Source organism: Equus quagga, chromosome 19 (assembly GCF_021613505.1).
Source record: "Equus quagga isolate Etosha38 chromosome 19, UCLA_HA_Equagga_1.0, whole genome shotgun sequence".
NCBI classification, from domain to species: domain Eukaryota; kingdom Metazoa; phylum Chordata; class Mammalia; order Perissodactyla; family Equidae; genus Equus; species Equus quagga.
The window spans coordinates 14,992,358-15,007,491 of NC_060285.1; the positions used below are offsets into that span (position 1 = coordinate 14,992,358).

A 15,134-nucleotide genomic window follows, 5' to 3' on the forward strand; every position below is an offset into this window, starting at 1 on the left:
TTATACCAATAAATTTTACAACTGAGATGAAATGGACAAATTGCTTGAAATCACATATTGCTGATACTGAAATAACAAGAAACAGAGAATATGAATAGATTTATAAAAGAGCTTGAGTTCATAATTAAAAACTTTCCAACAAAGAAAAAAATCCACCCCAGATGGCTTCACTATTGAATTCTGCCAATAATTTAAGAAAAAAAAATTACCAATATTACATAAACTCTTTCAGAAAATAGAAAAGGCAGGAACACTTCCCAATATATTTTGTGAGGTCAATACCTGGTACCAAAAACCTGGCAAATACATTACCAAAAAAGAAAATTACAGACAACTTTTCTCATGGAGGTGGACACAAAAATCCCCAACAAAATATTATCAGATCGAATCCGGCAATATGTAGAAAGGTTAATTCACTGTGACTACATGGGATTTATCCTAGGAATGCAAGTTTGGTTTAACATTTGAAAGTCAATCAATGTAATTCAGCACATTAAGCAAATAAATGATTTTTAAAAACATAATCCTCTCAATCAATTTAGAAAATCACTTGGCAAATTCAACATCTATTCATGATAAAAACTCTCATCGAGCTAAGACTGCAAGCAAACTGTCTCAATCTGATAAAATGCATTTACAAGAACTTACAGCTAATGTCTTCTTAATGGGAGATAGTGAACATTTTCGCCTTAAGATTGGGAACGAGGTGAAATGTCTGCCTTCATCATTTCTAGTCGGTAGTGGAGGTCCTCGCTACTGTAATAAGAGAAGTGAAAGAGATGATAGGCATTAAGATTGGAAAGGAGAAGGAAAGATGTCTCTATCGGTAGATTATGTGATTGTTTAAATAGAAAATCTTAAGAAATCTATCAACAACCACTAGAAACATAATTGAATTTATCAGGTCAATATATTGACAATAATTGGCAAATATATGGTACTAGCAGCAAACAATTGGAAAATGAAACTTAGAAAACAGTGTCTTTTAAAATACCATTAAAAAAAAAAAAACCAGAAGAAATTGTTAGGAATCAGTTTAACAAAATACGTGCAACACCTCTATATTGGAAATCACAAATCATTTCGGAGAAAAACTAAAGAAGGTTGACTAAGTCGAGAGCTCTACCATGTTCATGAAGTGGAAAGTTCAATATTGTTGAGATGTCAGTTCTACCCAAAGTGAGCCATAGATTCAATGTGATCCCAACAATATCCCGACAGACTTTTTCATACAAGTTGACACTAAAATGCATATGAAAATAGGACCTAGAATACCCAAAACAAGCTTGAGAAAGAACGTCTCAATTGGAGGATTCACTTTACCTGATTTTAGGACTTTCTGTAAAACCACGGTAATCCAGACAGTGCGAGAATAAACAAACAGATCAATGGAGCATAATAAAGAGTCCAGAAGCAGACCCACACATGTACAGTCCATTGGTGCCAACAAAGCCACGAAAGCAAGTTGTTGGGCAAAAAATATTTTCATAAATAGCTCTGGAAAACTACATAAATGAACCTTATCTCACACCCTTCAAAAATCCAGTTTGGATGGATTGTGGCCCTAAACAGAAGAGCTAACACTATAAAGCTTCTATAAGAAATTATGACAGTATCATTGTGACCTTGGGGTTGGTAAAGATTTTAAGAGCAGACGTAAAAAGGACTAATCATAAAAGAAAGATTTGGTAAATTGGACTTCATAAAATTTTAAATTTCTGTTTAGCAAAACATCTGTAGATATATGTAACAAATGCCTGTATACATTTTTGCATGTATATATAAAACATTCCTAATAACAAAATATGGAAGTGTGGTCTCATCCTAGGGTATAATTTTTTTTCTCACTTGGATATTTCTATCTCAAGTAACAATTCACTTTTTGTAAGAGTTATATTATTCTGTCGAACTTCTGCTCATGAAGGAAACGAAATGGCAAGCCGGAGAGTGAGAGAAAATGTTCACAATATACATATCTCATGAAAGACTTATGTCCAGAACGTATAAAGAACTTGTACAAATAAATAACAAAAATATAAGCAACCCTCCTTTTTAAAATGGGCCAAAGACTTGAACAGATATTTCACAGAAGGTGTGTCAATGGCCAGTAGACCATGAAAGTTGCTCATCCTTATTAGGTATCAGAGAAAATAAACTGAAAACACAGTGAGATTCTATTTTACACCCAGGAGAATGGCTAAGAAGAAAAAGACAGACAACAACCAAATGTTGGTAAGGATGTGGAACAACCAGAACTCTGAAATGAAGTGTGCAAAATAGCACAACCACTATGGGGAAGTTTTTGACAGTTTCTTATTAAGTTCAACATATTCCTACAATATGATCCAACAAATTAACTCATAAGTATTTTCCCAAAGAAAAGCACCCCCCCAACTGCACAAAAATATTCAAGTAAAAAATCTTAGAGCAATTCTATTCACAATACCCTCCAAACTGGAAACATTTCAGATGTCCATCAACAGGAGAATGCAGTGACAATTTGTGGTTTATTCATCAGTGCAATGCTTCTCAGCAGTAAAAAACAGAATGGCTCTTGACGCACACCATAGCTGAGTCTCAAATCCATTATGTTGAGGGAAAGAAGCCATTCACAAAAGAATAATGCATGATTACATTTATCTGAAGTTCAAGAATAGGTCAAATTAATATATGGTGACAGATGTTAGAAGAGGGTTTGCCTATGAGGACGTGTGGATTGACCAGAAAGGGGCACAAGAGAACACTCTGAGGTGATAGGAATATAATAAATCTTATGCCAATGTATACATTTATCCAAACTCAAAGAATTGTACACTTACGTACGGTATGTCTCACCTTAAGTAAATTTTACCCCAGCAAAAATATAAAATAATCTTAACAAATAATATAAGCGGGGTTGAATCACATGGTTTAAATAATCCTTTTTCCCAGTGGGATATTTTGATGTCGTTTGAACCATTTGGGTTTTTTTAAAACTTATTTTTATTCTGTTCAGAAAAGCAATACATATGTTTATCAGTCTGCTCAGGCTGCCGTAACAAAATACCACACTCTGTCTTAAACAACAGAATTTATTCTCACAATTCTGGATGCTGGATGTCTGAGATGGGGGTGCCGTCGTGATTTCTGGTGACAGCTGTCTTCCTGGCTTTGGCCTGTGTCCTCATGTGGCCGAGGGAAAGCAAACTCTGGTGTCTCTTCTTACAAGGGCGCTAACTGTATCACAAGGACCCCACCCTCATGACCTCATCTAATCTTAATCACCCCTCAAGGGCCCCACCTACAAATACGAGAACACTAGGGGTTAGAGCTTCAGCATATGAATTTGGGGGACACAATTCAGTCCACAGCAATATATCTTCTAGAAAATCTGGTAAATATAGGTAAGTGGAAAGAGAAAAAAAAGGCATGTCATTGCGTTACCCAAATCGCATTACCCATCGCTGTTCACATTCTGATGGATTTTGCTTCCAAAGTTTTGTTATTTCAACATTTATGGGGTTGTAGTCATTCTGTACTTGTAATCTTGTATCATGATCTTTTTAATTTAATTACAGCATGAAATTTACTCTATGTTACTAAAATCCCTTCTTAAGTCCCCCTTTTTTCATAGCCACAGAAGGTTTCCCTGTGACCGTGTTGTAGTTTATTTATTTGGTCTCCTGTGATCGAATGCTGAGATACTTTCCAGTAATTTGCTAGTGGAAATAATGCTCTGAGAAATATATTTGTGCAAGAGGCTTTTTCTGGAACTCAGATTCCTTTCTTGGGATAGAATTCCAGAAAATGGAAATTGTAGGTTAAAAGGGCGTGCTCTAATTACATGTTGCCAAATTCCTCTCCGCAAGGATGTCCCACTTTACACTGCCCCCAGCAGTGGGGCAGGAAGGTGACCTCTCTGCTTGCTGTAGGCACGGGGGGCATTTCCACTAATGTGTGTGTTGGCTTGTTGCCACAGGTAAGCAAGGACAGCTGAGGACGACTGGAGCAGGATCCCCCTGGCTCTGGGGGCCCAAGACCCTCCCGCCCCCTCTCCCCGGCAGCCTGTGTTCTGGGCCTCACCTAGACAAGTCTGAGTAGGAACAAAGCCATCGCATCCATCCACAGCCATGAATTTCCTCCGGCGGCGACTCTCTGATAGCAGCTTCGTGGCCAACCTGCCCAATGGCTACATGACAGACCTGCAGCGCCCAGACAGTTCCACCAGCTCCCCGGCTTCCCCGGCCATGGAGAGGAGGCACCCCCAGCCCCTGGCAGCCTCCTTCTCCTCTCCAGGATCCAGCCTCTTTAGCTCCTTCTCCAGTGCCATGAAGCAGACCTCACAGGCCCCCTCGGGGCTGATGGAGCCTCCAGGCCCCTCCACACCTGTTGTTCAAAGGCCCAGGATCCTGTTGGTGATTGATGATGCCCACACAGACTGGTAAGCTGGAGTCTGCAGGGGCTCTCACCGAGGGGCAAGAAAGGAGGTGGGGCTTACCTCTCTCTTGGGGGGAGGGAGGGGTGGAGCTATGAGAGGTTCCATGGTATCAGAGACCGGACTGAGGGAAGGAAACGCATTTACCGCATGGCTACTGCGTGGCAGTCACCACTTTGTGCCACACTCTCTCCTAAGGGTTGACATGTACAGATCCACAACCCCTCACCTGCAAATCTAAAGTCCAAAAACCCCTGAAAACTAGAAATTTTTTTTTTTTTGAGGAAGCTTAGCCCTGAGCTAACATCTGCTGTCAATCCTCCTCTTTTTGCTGAGGAAGACTGGCCCTGAGCTAACATCTGTGCCCATCTTCCTCTACTTTATATGTGGGACGCCTGCCACAGCATGGCCTGCCAAGCAGTGCCATGTCTGTACCCGGGACCCGAACCTGTGAACCCCAGGCCGCCAAAGCAGAATGTGTGCACTTAACTGCTGTGCCACCAGGCCAGCCCCTAGAAAATGTTTTATAATCCATTTGGCAGCAAAGCCTGACCTGAAGGGAAGCGAGACTGTAATAATCTTCATTATGCCACTGACTGTGCTTGTTCATATGATTTGCTGAAAACATCTTCACGTGTTTGCTGTGGGGTGCTGCCCAGAGCCCACTGCAAGTGTTAATATAGCATATGGTATATGCACCGTATTGCCTTTCTAAAAACGGAAAATTTTTTAAATCTAAAATAATTCTGGCAAGTTGCTTAACTTCTTTCAGCCTCAGCCAGCCTCCCCTCCCTCCATGAAGTGAGGTTATGAGGGTAAATGTGGACAGGTCCACAGTCCTTATCTAAAACCCTTGGGACCAGTCTGCGTGAGTCCGCCCCCCAGCTCTTTCCTGGACTGGCTCCAGAACTTGTCCTTTTAACACCAAAGGTGGGCAGAGATGATGTGCCTTCCAGCCTCTTCTCAGGCCCCAGTAGGTGGTAAGCTCTCCAAGGGCAGAGACTGGACAAGTGTGTCAAAGTCATGGGCAGAAGTTGTTCAACGGATAGTTACCGAGCACCAGCAGAGTGCAAGTCCCGGCCTCAGGGGCTCAGGTAAGTGGTGAACAGGTGCCGCTCACATGGAGCTGCAGTTGGAGAACAGACCTTTACTCCAAATTGTTGGTAGAGAGGGGTGAAAAATATTATCAATCCAGCTGGAGACAGACTTTGCAGTCCACGAAGTAAGCCCACGGGTGGAGACGTGGAAGCACCCCATCCAGGGCGAAGGAATGCATGGGTGGGAACCAGAGGAGTTCTGACAGTGGACCCAAGGACGGTCATGGCGGCTGGAGGGCAAGGTGGCATGCGTGTGTCTCCAGAGGCTGCCATGTAACAGGCACTCAGTAAATATGTATGAAATGAACAAATTCCTGCATCCAGTTCACTAAGCAGCCAGGGGCTCTGTCATTGTTACATGCGTGTGTACACTCCCATTCATTCCTTGAGATGTTCGCTCAGGGTGGAAATGATCGAGCCTATAGTTTGGATTGGGAGATATTTGTAGTTTATAATACATATTCCATATGGTCAGCATTAAAGACTGTTCAGACGGCAGTCTCTCCTGTCCTGTTAGGAAATCACTGCATCTTACCCAGGGCGGTCACGTGTATGGCCTCTGTTCTGAGCCGGTCTGCAGCATCTGTGCTGTTGCTGCTTGCTTGAAGGCTCTCCTCCTGAAGCCCCGTGCATCTCTGCTTATGTGCTTGTGTAAAGCACCATCTTTAGGTTTCGAGCTTCCAGGTTGATTTCTGCAGAGGTGTTGCTCCCACGTGCTCTGGCCTGCGCGGTCCTGTGCCTGTCCACCCCGTGATCACAATGCCTTCATGGCCTTTGTAGTCTTCTGTTTCTCTTTAACCCAGTGCTTGACCTTACTCTGCTGACTGTGTTATCCTGGGCTCAGTCCAGGTTTGCCATGATATGGAATTGGCAGGGTGGGGGGTGGTATTTAAAAACCTGGTTGTGAGAAAAGCTCCTTCCTGTATGGAGGTTAAGCTAATAAATGGGATGGTACCGTGGTTAGGAACTCAGACTTCAGAGCTAGACTGTCTGGGTTCAAATCCCATCTCTACCCCATAGTAGCTATATGACCTTTGCAAGTTACTGCACCTAAATGGGACCTTGTGGAGTTAATATATGTAAATAGAGTTAAAATCTGAGTTAATGTGAAAGTGCTTAGGATGTGTCTGGTAAACAGTAAGTGCTATTTAAGTGTGTATCATTATTGCAGACTATTGTGACCTCCTGTGCAACATTAAGCACCTTGACAGCAGCCCATCTTAGGAGGCCTATCTAATCTCTTCATGCCCAATATTGGGTAGAATGGATTAGGATTTACCCCCTTGCACTAGAGCCTTCTACTGGTCACTCTTCCCTTCTGGCCCTCGGTCATAAAGTTGGGTCGTATTGGTCTCTGTCCCCGCAGCGTCCATATGGTCTGAGTCTAGTGTAGGGCACAGTGAGTGAGGTTGAAATGCAATGAATGGCTTCAGCCAGGTACCGTGTAAATTTGACATTGGTCTTCAGTCTCTCCTCCACAGAGATGACCAATGTGTGAATTTTAGGCTGCACACTGGTGGGGGACACAATTTTGGCCAGAGGAATTTCTCTCAGTCTGTTTTGATCATGCCTCATATGCCCAATCGTTAATTAGGTCTTGAGACCAGCAATCTTTTTCTGGCCCCTCAGTGCGTAAAAAAGGAAGTGAGACCCTGACGCTCGGTAACTCACGTGGAAGTTGGCTCTGTCTCTGTTGGATGTTTGTGATAGAGACTTCTTACCCACACACACGTCAGCTTCTGTTGGAGAACTCCGTCCGAGATTCTTCATGAACTTCCTAACCTCTCTGAATCTCAGGACATTCCCGACTTTCTCCAAATTGATGCTGGCTGCCATGGCTTCTCCATCCTCCCCAGCAGAGCTCCCAGGGATACGCATCCGCCGCTACCAGGAGTGGCCGGCAGGTGGCGGGCTAGCCCCACTGTCCCCGGGCAGCATTAACACAGCCTGGGCTGCTTGGGTCAGCCCCTCCCTCATTGTGCGGACTGTCTCCTGAGAGGAAGAAGTTGTTAAAGAGGGAGAAGCTGGCCCACACAGCCCCTTTCTTCCCCCTTTGAGATGATAATGAGGGGAGAGAGGGTCCACCATCTGGACGGAGGGTGACCCCACCAGGAACAATGCTGCTGCCTTTTCTCCCTTCTGAGCCCCAGATTCTCCCCTCTGTCTTGCCCTTCCCTTCCAGGTCCAGGGCCTTTCTACAGAATCAGGTTTCTTGTGGGTGAGGGAGTTGAACCCCTCACTCTTCCCCTCCTGGCTGAGGCCAGCTTGCAGACCCTGGGAGCTAGCTGGGCCCCCCAAGGACGATCTGATACCTGGCCAGTGACCTGGGAGGAAGGACTTTTCATCTTCTGAGGAGAAACAGAGGGTCCCAAGGCCACCTTTGCTGGGAAGAAGGACTCATGGGAAGTGTTTTAAGATCTCACCACCTTTTGGGGTGAACCTGGCCAGGGCAAGGGTGTTTGGGGAGCTTTGGCCCAGCCCCACATAACGTCTGGCTCAGTAGTCGGTCTGAACTGAAGTTGGTGCTGTCCTCTGCGATGAGGGGACATCAGTCAGTCCCGAGAGCCACAAGGGAAAGGAGAAATAAAAGAACTGGATCTCAAGTTCACTTTTCTTCAGCCCTACTGCCGCTCCACTAATTGTCCTGCCTAGAATTTTCCAGCAGCTTCACTGGCCTCAGGCATCCAGTCTTGACCTTGCCTCCTGGTTACCTTCCATGTTGCCACCAAGGCGTCATCTTTCTGAGCACAGGCCAGCAAACTTTGCTCCCACTGTTATAATCCTTTGGTGGTGGATGACCGCCCTCAAGTTCAAATTCGAAGTCCCCATAAGCATGTCTGCCCTCCCTATGGCTCTGGCTCCAGCTCCGTTTCCTGCTTTGCTGTTCCTTCTGTAGGAATAGCAAACACCATATAGTTCTCAAACACATCTTTTGGCCTTAGCACATTCTGTTCCCTTCTCCCTGAATACCCTTCCCTATCTTGTTCCCTTGGCCAATTTCCATTCATCCTTAAAAGCCTGCTTGGGTGTCACCTCTTCTGTGAAGTCTTCCCTGATACACCCTACTCTGCCAACAGTGCTAATAACTACCTTGTTTGTATAACTTAAAACATATTTCATGGTGCCCTGGCAGCACATATCACACTGTGTTATAACTGGCTGTTAGGTGGCTGACTCTTCTGCAGGAACGAGGCCCGTGTCTTATTCTGCTTTATGTCCCTGATGCTCAACACACATAAGTGTTCAATTAGCACATGTCACTGCCCCCACCCAGTCCAATCAGGATGACTCTTGGTGGGCATAATGGGCCCGAGATGCACCCTTTCTCAGGGGTCAGCCATATAGACACACAGTTGAGGTGTCGCTGTTTTTACTCACCTGTGTATAAAATCTTGGCTCTTTCTTTTTCTGTATACTAGGGGAACTGTAGGGCTGCTATTTGAGATAGTTAAAAAAAAAAAAAATAGGCACATTTTTTACTATTGCCCACAGAATGTACCAGAACTCCAGGTTTTGAAAACCCCAGGATTTTCAAAATCAAAACATTGAACATGACAAAAAAAGATTGCTCATGACCAGGTTGGGATTTCGGTACAACTGCATACTCTCCGTTTTTCCCACAAGGTCTCTGGATTCTGGATGGGGCTTGGGGTGGGGGTGGGGGATGGGGGAAGAGAAGCAGCTGTGGCTTTGCCCGAGCCCCTCCCCGTGGTGTCCTCTGGAACTCTGGCTCTCCTCTCCTCTCACCTCACCATGGCCTCGTTCCCAGAATGTCTGCTATTCCATTTCAACAACGACCTATTGTTACCTTCCCTATGGTTCCTTTCTTCTTTTATTTGTTGGGGAGGAAATGAAAAGGGTATTCTTGGTTTGAAACACCCCTCAGCCGCCATCCTTCCGGCCTGGAGCATATCGGCCGACACCGTCCTACTGAGTAATGGCTAATGATACCCATTAAAGCACCTGTGCATTTCTGGATCTACTGAGAGCCATTACGCTGTGTGATCATTTGTGTCCCCACCATCACCTCCACCCACCCTCTCCTGGATGCTGTCTTTGTATCCCAGCACCAAGAACAGGGCAGGCAGATAACAGGTGTTCGGGAAACATCTCTTGATTGACTGAGTGACTTTGGAGGGTATGAGTGACTGGTAATGACACGGGTAGGGGTGTGACAGTGAAACTGAGGAGTGACCTTGGTTGCATTCTTAAATCCTCTTTTTCCCTTGCATCTCATACTCAGTTCAACAGAGAAAGGCACAATGGCCACGGTGAGAGCATTTAGACCGTGGAAATTGGCAGAGGCTACGAACCACGGCTTTCAGGGCTCCCCAGAGAGCCAGTTGTTAAGCACTTGCCAACACGCCACTGCTCGTTGGCCCTTCCTGATTTCACCGGGGGGCTTTTCATAGGTGAGGAAGCAGAGCACAGAGAGCCCCTGCGCCTGCTCCAGGAGCCCAAACAGGAGAGTGGCCAGCCTGGGTCTTGCACGGGACTAACTTCTTAAAAGGCATTTCCGGGTCCACGCCTCCTCCTGACCACCACCCGGGGCTTCAGTGTTTGGCACGAAGTAGATGCTGGAAAGTCGGGGTGGAAAAATGAATGAACACGCTAAGGAATAAACCAGGAACTGCCTGAGGATGGGGTCCTGTCTTCATCATTGGCATTTGGCAAACATTTGTGCACTTTCCCTGAGCACATATCGTGCTAAATGGTTTTTGTGGCTTCTCTAATTTAATCCTCCCAACAGCCGTATGGAGTACTACGACTATTCTTATTTTATAAATAAAGAAAACTGAAGCTCTGGGCCCAAAATCAAAACAGATGCCAGTGGCCTCTGGGATCTGGCTCAGAGCATCCTGGACATGTGTGTTTTCCTGTCCCACCTGAGCACAGGCCCTCCTGTGCTTTGAGCGAGGATGTTGGCCTGTGGAGCAGGGCTCTGCAGCCTCACACGGGTACACACGCCCACACACACCCAGCGTCTGAGAGCAGTGGGAGGGAAGCCGGTGGCAGGACTCCATGTACGACACTGAGGCCGAGCACAGGGTCCCGGTGACCTCACCCTCAGAGGAAAGCGCCCCACCTCAAGCCAGGCGGCCCTGCCCTGCTGGAGGCCTCGGGCAGCAGGAATGGCCAGGAGAACAGGGGGTTCCTGTGGCCATCCAGACACTCATGATCTCAGAGGGTTTGGAAATTGGACCCTTCATAGCAATTGCCCTTGGAATTAATTTGCCCTTGGAATATTTTCCTCTTTTTTAAGCACCAAGGGAGCTCAGACAGGATCTTTTCTGTTCTTTTTTCCTGTGTTTTGATATTAAAGATGTCATTTCCTAACACATGTCAGACATGTTTCCCAAGAGAGTTGAAATGGGAAAGAAGACGAAGTGCAGAGAATTGAGAGCTCGCAGGGGGCAGGTTGGGGTGGAAGTCCCAGTTCTGTCACTCATCAGCTCTGTGGTCTTGTCCAAGCCACTTTTCCCTTCTGAGTCTCAGTTTCCCCATCTGTAAAGTGGGGATCATAATGCCACCACCTTCACCATGCCACTGGGTGCCCAGGGATGTTAAGAGGCTCCAGTGAGAGCGCTTTGTGCCTCTCCTTTTCCATGTGCGTGGCTTGTTTCCCTGTGATGTGCTTGGTCTGTTCTAGAGCATAATTTCCAGGAGGGCGGAGCTTACGCCACCCTTGTTTAGCTGCTGTATCCTCGGAGCCTAGCACAGTGCCTGGCATGTGGTGAGATAGGACAGATGGGTGATTTAATGAATAAATGGATGCTCTTGCCAAGGCGGTGGTTATTATTAAGGCAAAGTTCAGGATTGAGGATGCCCTGGGGGAGAATGTGTCTCAGAAAACACTGAATTCCAGGGCAGCTGGAATTCAGGAAGAGCACCCCACATGTCCATGCTATCCCCACAGCTCCCCTCCTCCTACCCATCCAGCTGATAACTCCGTGTCTCCAGCCTCCACCATAGGGGCTGAACTGCTTCAGCTTGCTTGGAGTGGAGGCATGAGGACTGCGGGGCGTCCTGGCATTGGCCCCAGGGTGAGCAAGACCTTCTGCTTCCCCCTGTGCCACCTGCAGGGGCTTTGAACTCAGAGCTGGCATCACCCGCAGTGGCTTTTGGGTAGAGTTGCCTGATTTAGCAAATAAAATACAAGATGCCCAGGTAATACTTAGATAAACAATGAATCAGTAGAAGTATATCCCATGCACTATTTGGTACAGACTTATGCTACAAAGTTATTTGTTTATCGGGAATTCCAATTTGACTGGGCGTCCTGTATTTTATCTGGCCACCCTCCTTATGGGGGATGGCAGTGAGAGACTGCCCAGCCCTGCTAAGATGGGCCCAGAGAGAGGCTGGCCTTTGAGCTCTCTTGCTTTCTGATTGGGGAGCCAAACCAGGCCATCCAATTCACCCCACTCTCAGGGAGCAGCTTTCCCTGCCTGTCATGCGGACTGAGAACTGTCAGTCACCAGCAGGGAGTGGACAGTCTGGAGGCAGACTGCCTGGGTCCCTGTTTTCCCTCCCATTCATGTGACCTTGGGCAAGTCCCACCTCACCCTCACATTCCTCAGCGGTAAGACAGGACCGTGGGGTATCTTTCTTGAAGGGTCATTGAAAAGATTAGAGATGATGGCATGGGTGGGGCTCGTAGAGGGCTTAGCCTGTCATAACAAGCACTGAAATGGTAACTGTTATTAACGATTAATTGCAATTACTAATTGCTGGTGAATATAATAGCATAGGGAGCCAGGGGGAAGGAAGCCACTTGGCATGCTTCTCAGTTCAGCTGGATATGCTTGAGGGCTGTCTTCCAGAAGCCCAGGAGGAGGGGCGTCTGGATGCTGGTAGGCTGGCAGACACTCTACTCTGAAGATGAGAAGATGGGGGCCAGAGTCGGTCCCCTCCTCCAAGAGCTGTGGGGGCTCAAAGCTGAGACACACACCTCTCTGTTGAAGACCCTTGGCTCCAGGAAACAAAATCCTTCCGCTTCTCCCTACCACTGCCCTCCCCCTAAAACTCTCCTTGAACAAGGGCAGGTTCTGCCTATGTCCTGTGGGGAAACGCAGAGGTGGAAAGAAGTGGGAGACAAGCAGGCTGCCTTCCTCCTCGCTTCCTTCACAGCCCCACAGAGGCCACCCAGCACCACCTGGATGGGCTCTGAACTCCTGGACTCATCCCTCTCACTCTGGGCCCCCTTGGCCCTCCCCCTCGCCTCCTGCCCTGGTGCCTGGGGGAGAGGAGGGGCCTGGGGCATTCCCCAGCCGCCTGCCCAGTCGCCTGGAGACGGGCTCCCTTTTCCCAGGCCCGGCCCCTTTTATCAGGGAGACAATGTGCGCACACAGTGAGGGCCTTGTGTGGCACCCAAGCCCCAAGCCCTTTGACTTGAGGAATTTTTCAAGTACTGACCTCTCTCCGTGAGGTCTTCCCGCCATCCAATCCAGAGGCCCGGTGCCCCTGCCGCTTCCTACCCGGCTCAGAAGGGGAGAGAGAGAGGGAGGGAGGGGGAAAACAGTGAGGAGTTGTCTCCCGTCCCGGTAGAGTCTTCACCCTCTGAAGCTGTGGCTAGAAAATCCGGGGGAAATGTCTTTGAGCAGAAGGGAAGGTGGGGGGACGTCTGATGGATGCTGTTTCCTCCTAATTTCTCCCTTCTCTGCTGATGCTGTGGGATCTTGGCTGAGCCACTTTCCCCTCTGGGCCTGCTTCCTCATAAGTCAAACCATGACGATGGACTAAGATCACTGTCCTCAAAAGACTATTTCCATCGAATGACATTCAGCTTCCCAGCCACTACCATACACCTTCTGTATTGGGTAGAGTTCTCTGTTTGCAAGGAAAAGAAATGGACTTTGGCTGACTTAGGCAAAATGGGGATTTATTGGAAATATGTGGGAGGCTCATAGAAGCAAAAAGAAAACATGAAGACCTGAGTTTTGGAGAGGTTGGGACCCAGGGCTCTGCCGGGATCGAGGAGGCAAGGACTGGTGGACAGTCTCTGGAGAAGTCAGATTCTCTGTCTTCCCAGCCTTGTGCCTCTCTGTCCAAAAATCACATTTCTCGGGGAGGAGCAAACCTGGCTGATCCACAGTGTGTCCTGGGGACAGTCCCACCAAGACTGTGTGCAAGAGAAGCTTGGTGCCATCCGTGCAAATGCAAATGCTGTTACTAGAAGAAGTCAGAACAGATGCAGGACAGGCCACACGTACTGAATGTCCCGCCAGATGTACTGAATCAGATTATTTAGAGTAGAACTTGGAAAAATGTTTTTTTTTAAATAATGAAGAGCCAAGTTTAGAAGCCATCAAGTTAGAGGGCTTGTTTCGTGTGGCTCCCAATGGGTAGAACTGGGACCACTGAGGCAAACCAAGAGGCAGACACATTTCAGCTCAGTATACAGAAGGGGAGCGTTGTCCAAAGATCAAAGTGGGCTGCCTGGTGAGGGAGTGAGCTCCCTGTCACATGCAGGTATTCAAGCACAGTGGGGCTGGCCATTTGGGAGGAATAATGCAAAGGAGTCTCAGACCGTAAAGGGGTCAGCCCACAGCCCTCAAAGGAGTCTTGGACCTGAAGCTTCTCCTGTTTTCCTCTCTGACTTTGTGTCTTGGTTATTTTTCCTGTTCTGGCCTTGCCTTTCTCTGAGGAGTTCAGCTGTTAACTCAGGAGTCTTTCCTCATCTTTCAAAATTTGGTTTTCTCACCCAGACCCTCTGGGTGACCTTCTTTCGAAGGAGTCCCTCACATGCCATGGGCTCTCTTGGCAATAACTGTTCCTGTTCCTGCAGACTTCACCCGCCCGGCTACAGCCTTGCCCTGGGGGAGGCAGGTCGCTGGGCAGATGCCAGCCTCATTACCGAACGTCTCTTCTCCCGGGGCCTGTGGAAGCCTGCCTGGGACGCGTTTCCTCAGCAGGAGGGAGGCCGTCTGTGATGGAAGGAGAGGGGATGGTGCTTCGTGTCCATTTTTCTGACCTCCCACCCTGGGTTTGTAGGAAGGGAAAGGGTTTCCTGAAGATTTGCGCTGAGCTAATTGCCATCTTCGGAATGGAATCAGCTAAATCAGGGGTTGCCTGTGCAGCTGCTCACAGGAGACCAGGCGGTCGGTGCACGAAGGGGCAGATGTAGGCAAAGGCACAGGCATAGAGAAGTATTTCTCTGCTATCAGGAAAACAGCACACGCTCTAGGACAAATGCAGCTGCCACTTGGTTTTAGCTCCCAGAGAGACGACAGGGAGCAGTGGGGACTGTGGTGGGTGTGAGAACTGATGCCCCACCGAAGGCAGCAGCAACTGACACAAGAACCACGGAGCGAATTTTTACCATGTAAGAATAATGGCCTGATGTTGCCATTATGGATTTTCAAGGGAAGCCAGAAATCTGAATTTTTTATATGAATTTTCTATTTTAAAATTAAAAGTATACAATTTAAATCTAACAAAACAAACTGTGGACTCCGTGAGGTTTGCCCCTTGGCAATTTTTGATAAAGAAGACAGGAGTCAGGGTAAATATTCAGTTTGGCTCCTCATCTGGGCCTGTCTCTTGTTTAGACTGTAAGCACCAGATGGAAAGGGGGCTGTTTTGTTGAATGCAATTCCTAGGGACTAGCAGAGTGCTGAGCA

At 47.4% G+C, this 15,134-nt stretch overlaps 1 protein-coding gene across 1 annotated transcript in view; it reads left to right on the forward strand.

The window, feature by feature from the left end:
* Positions 1-15,134, forward strand: part of SYN3 (synapsin III) — a 453,079-nt gene that overhangs the window by 32,157 nt on the left and 405,788 nt on the right. The window contains exon 2 of the mRNA XM_046646801.1: positions 3,959-4,420. Within this exon, the coding sequence (XP_046502757.1) occupies positions 4,110-4,420 (311 nt within the window). The 5' untranslated portion in view covers positions 3,959-4,109. The remainder of the gene's footprint in view (positions 1-3,958; positions 4,421-15,134) is intronic.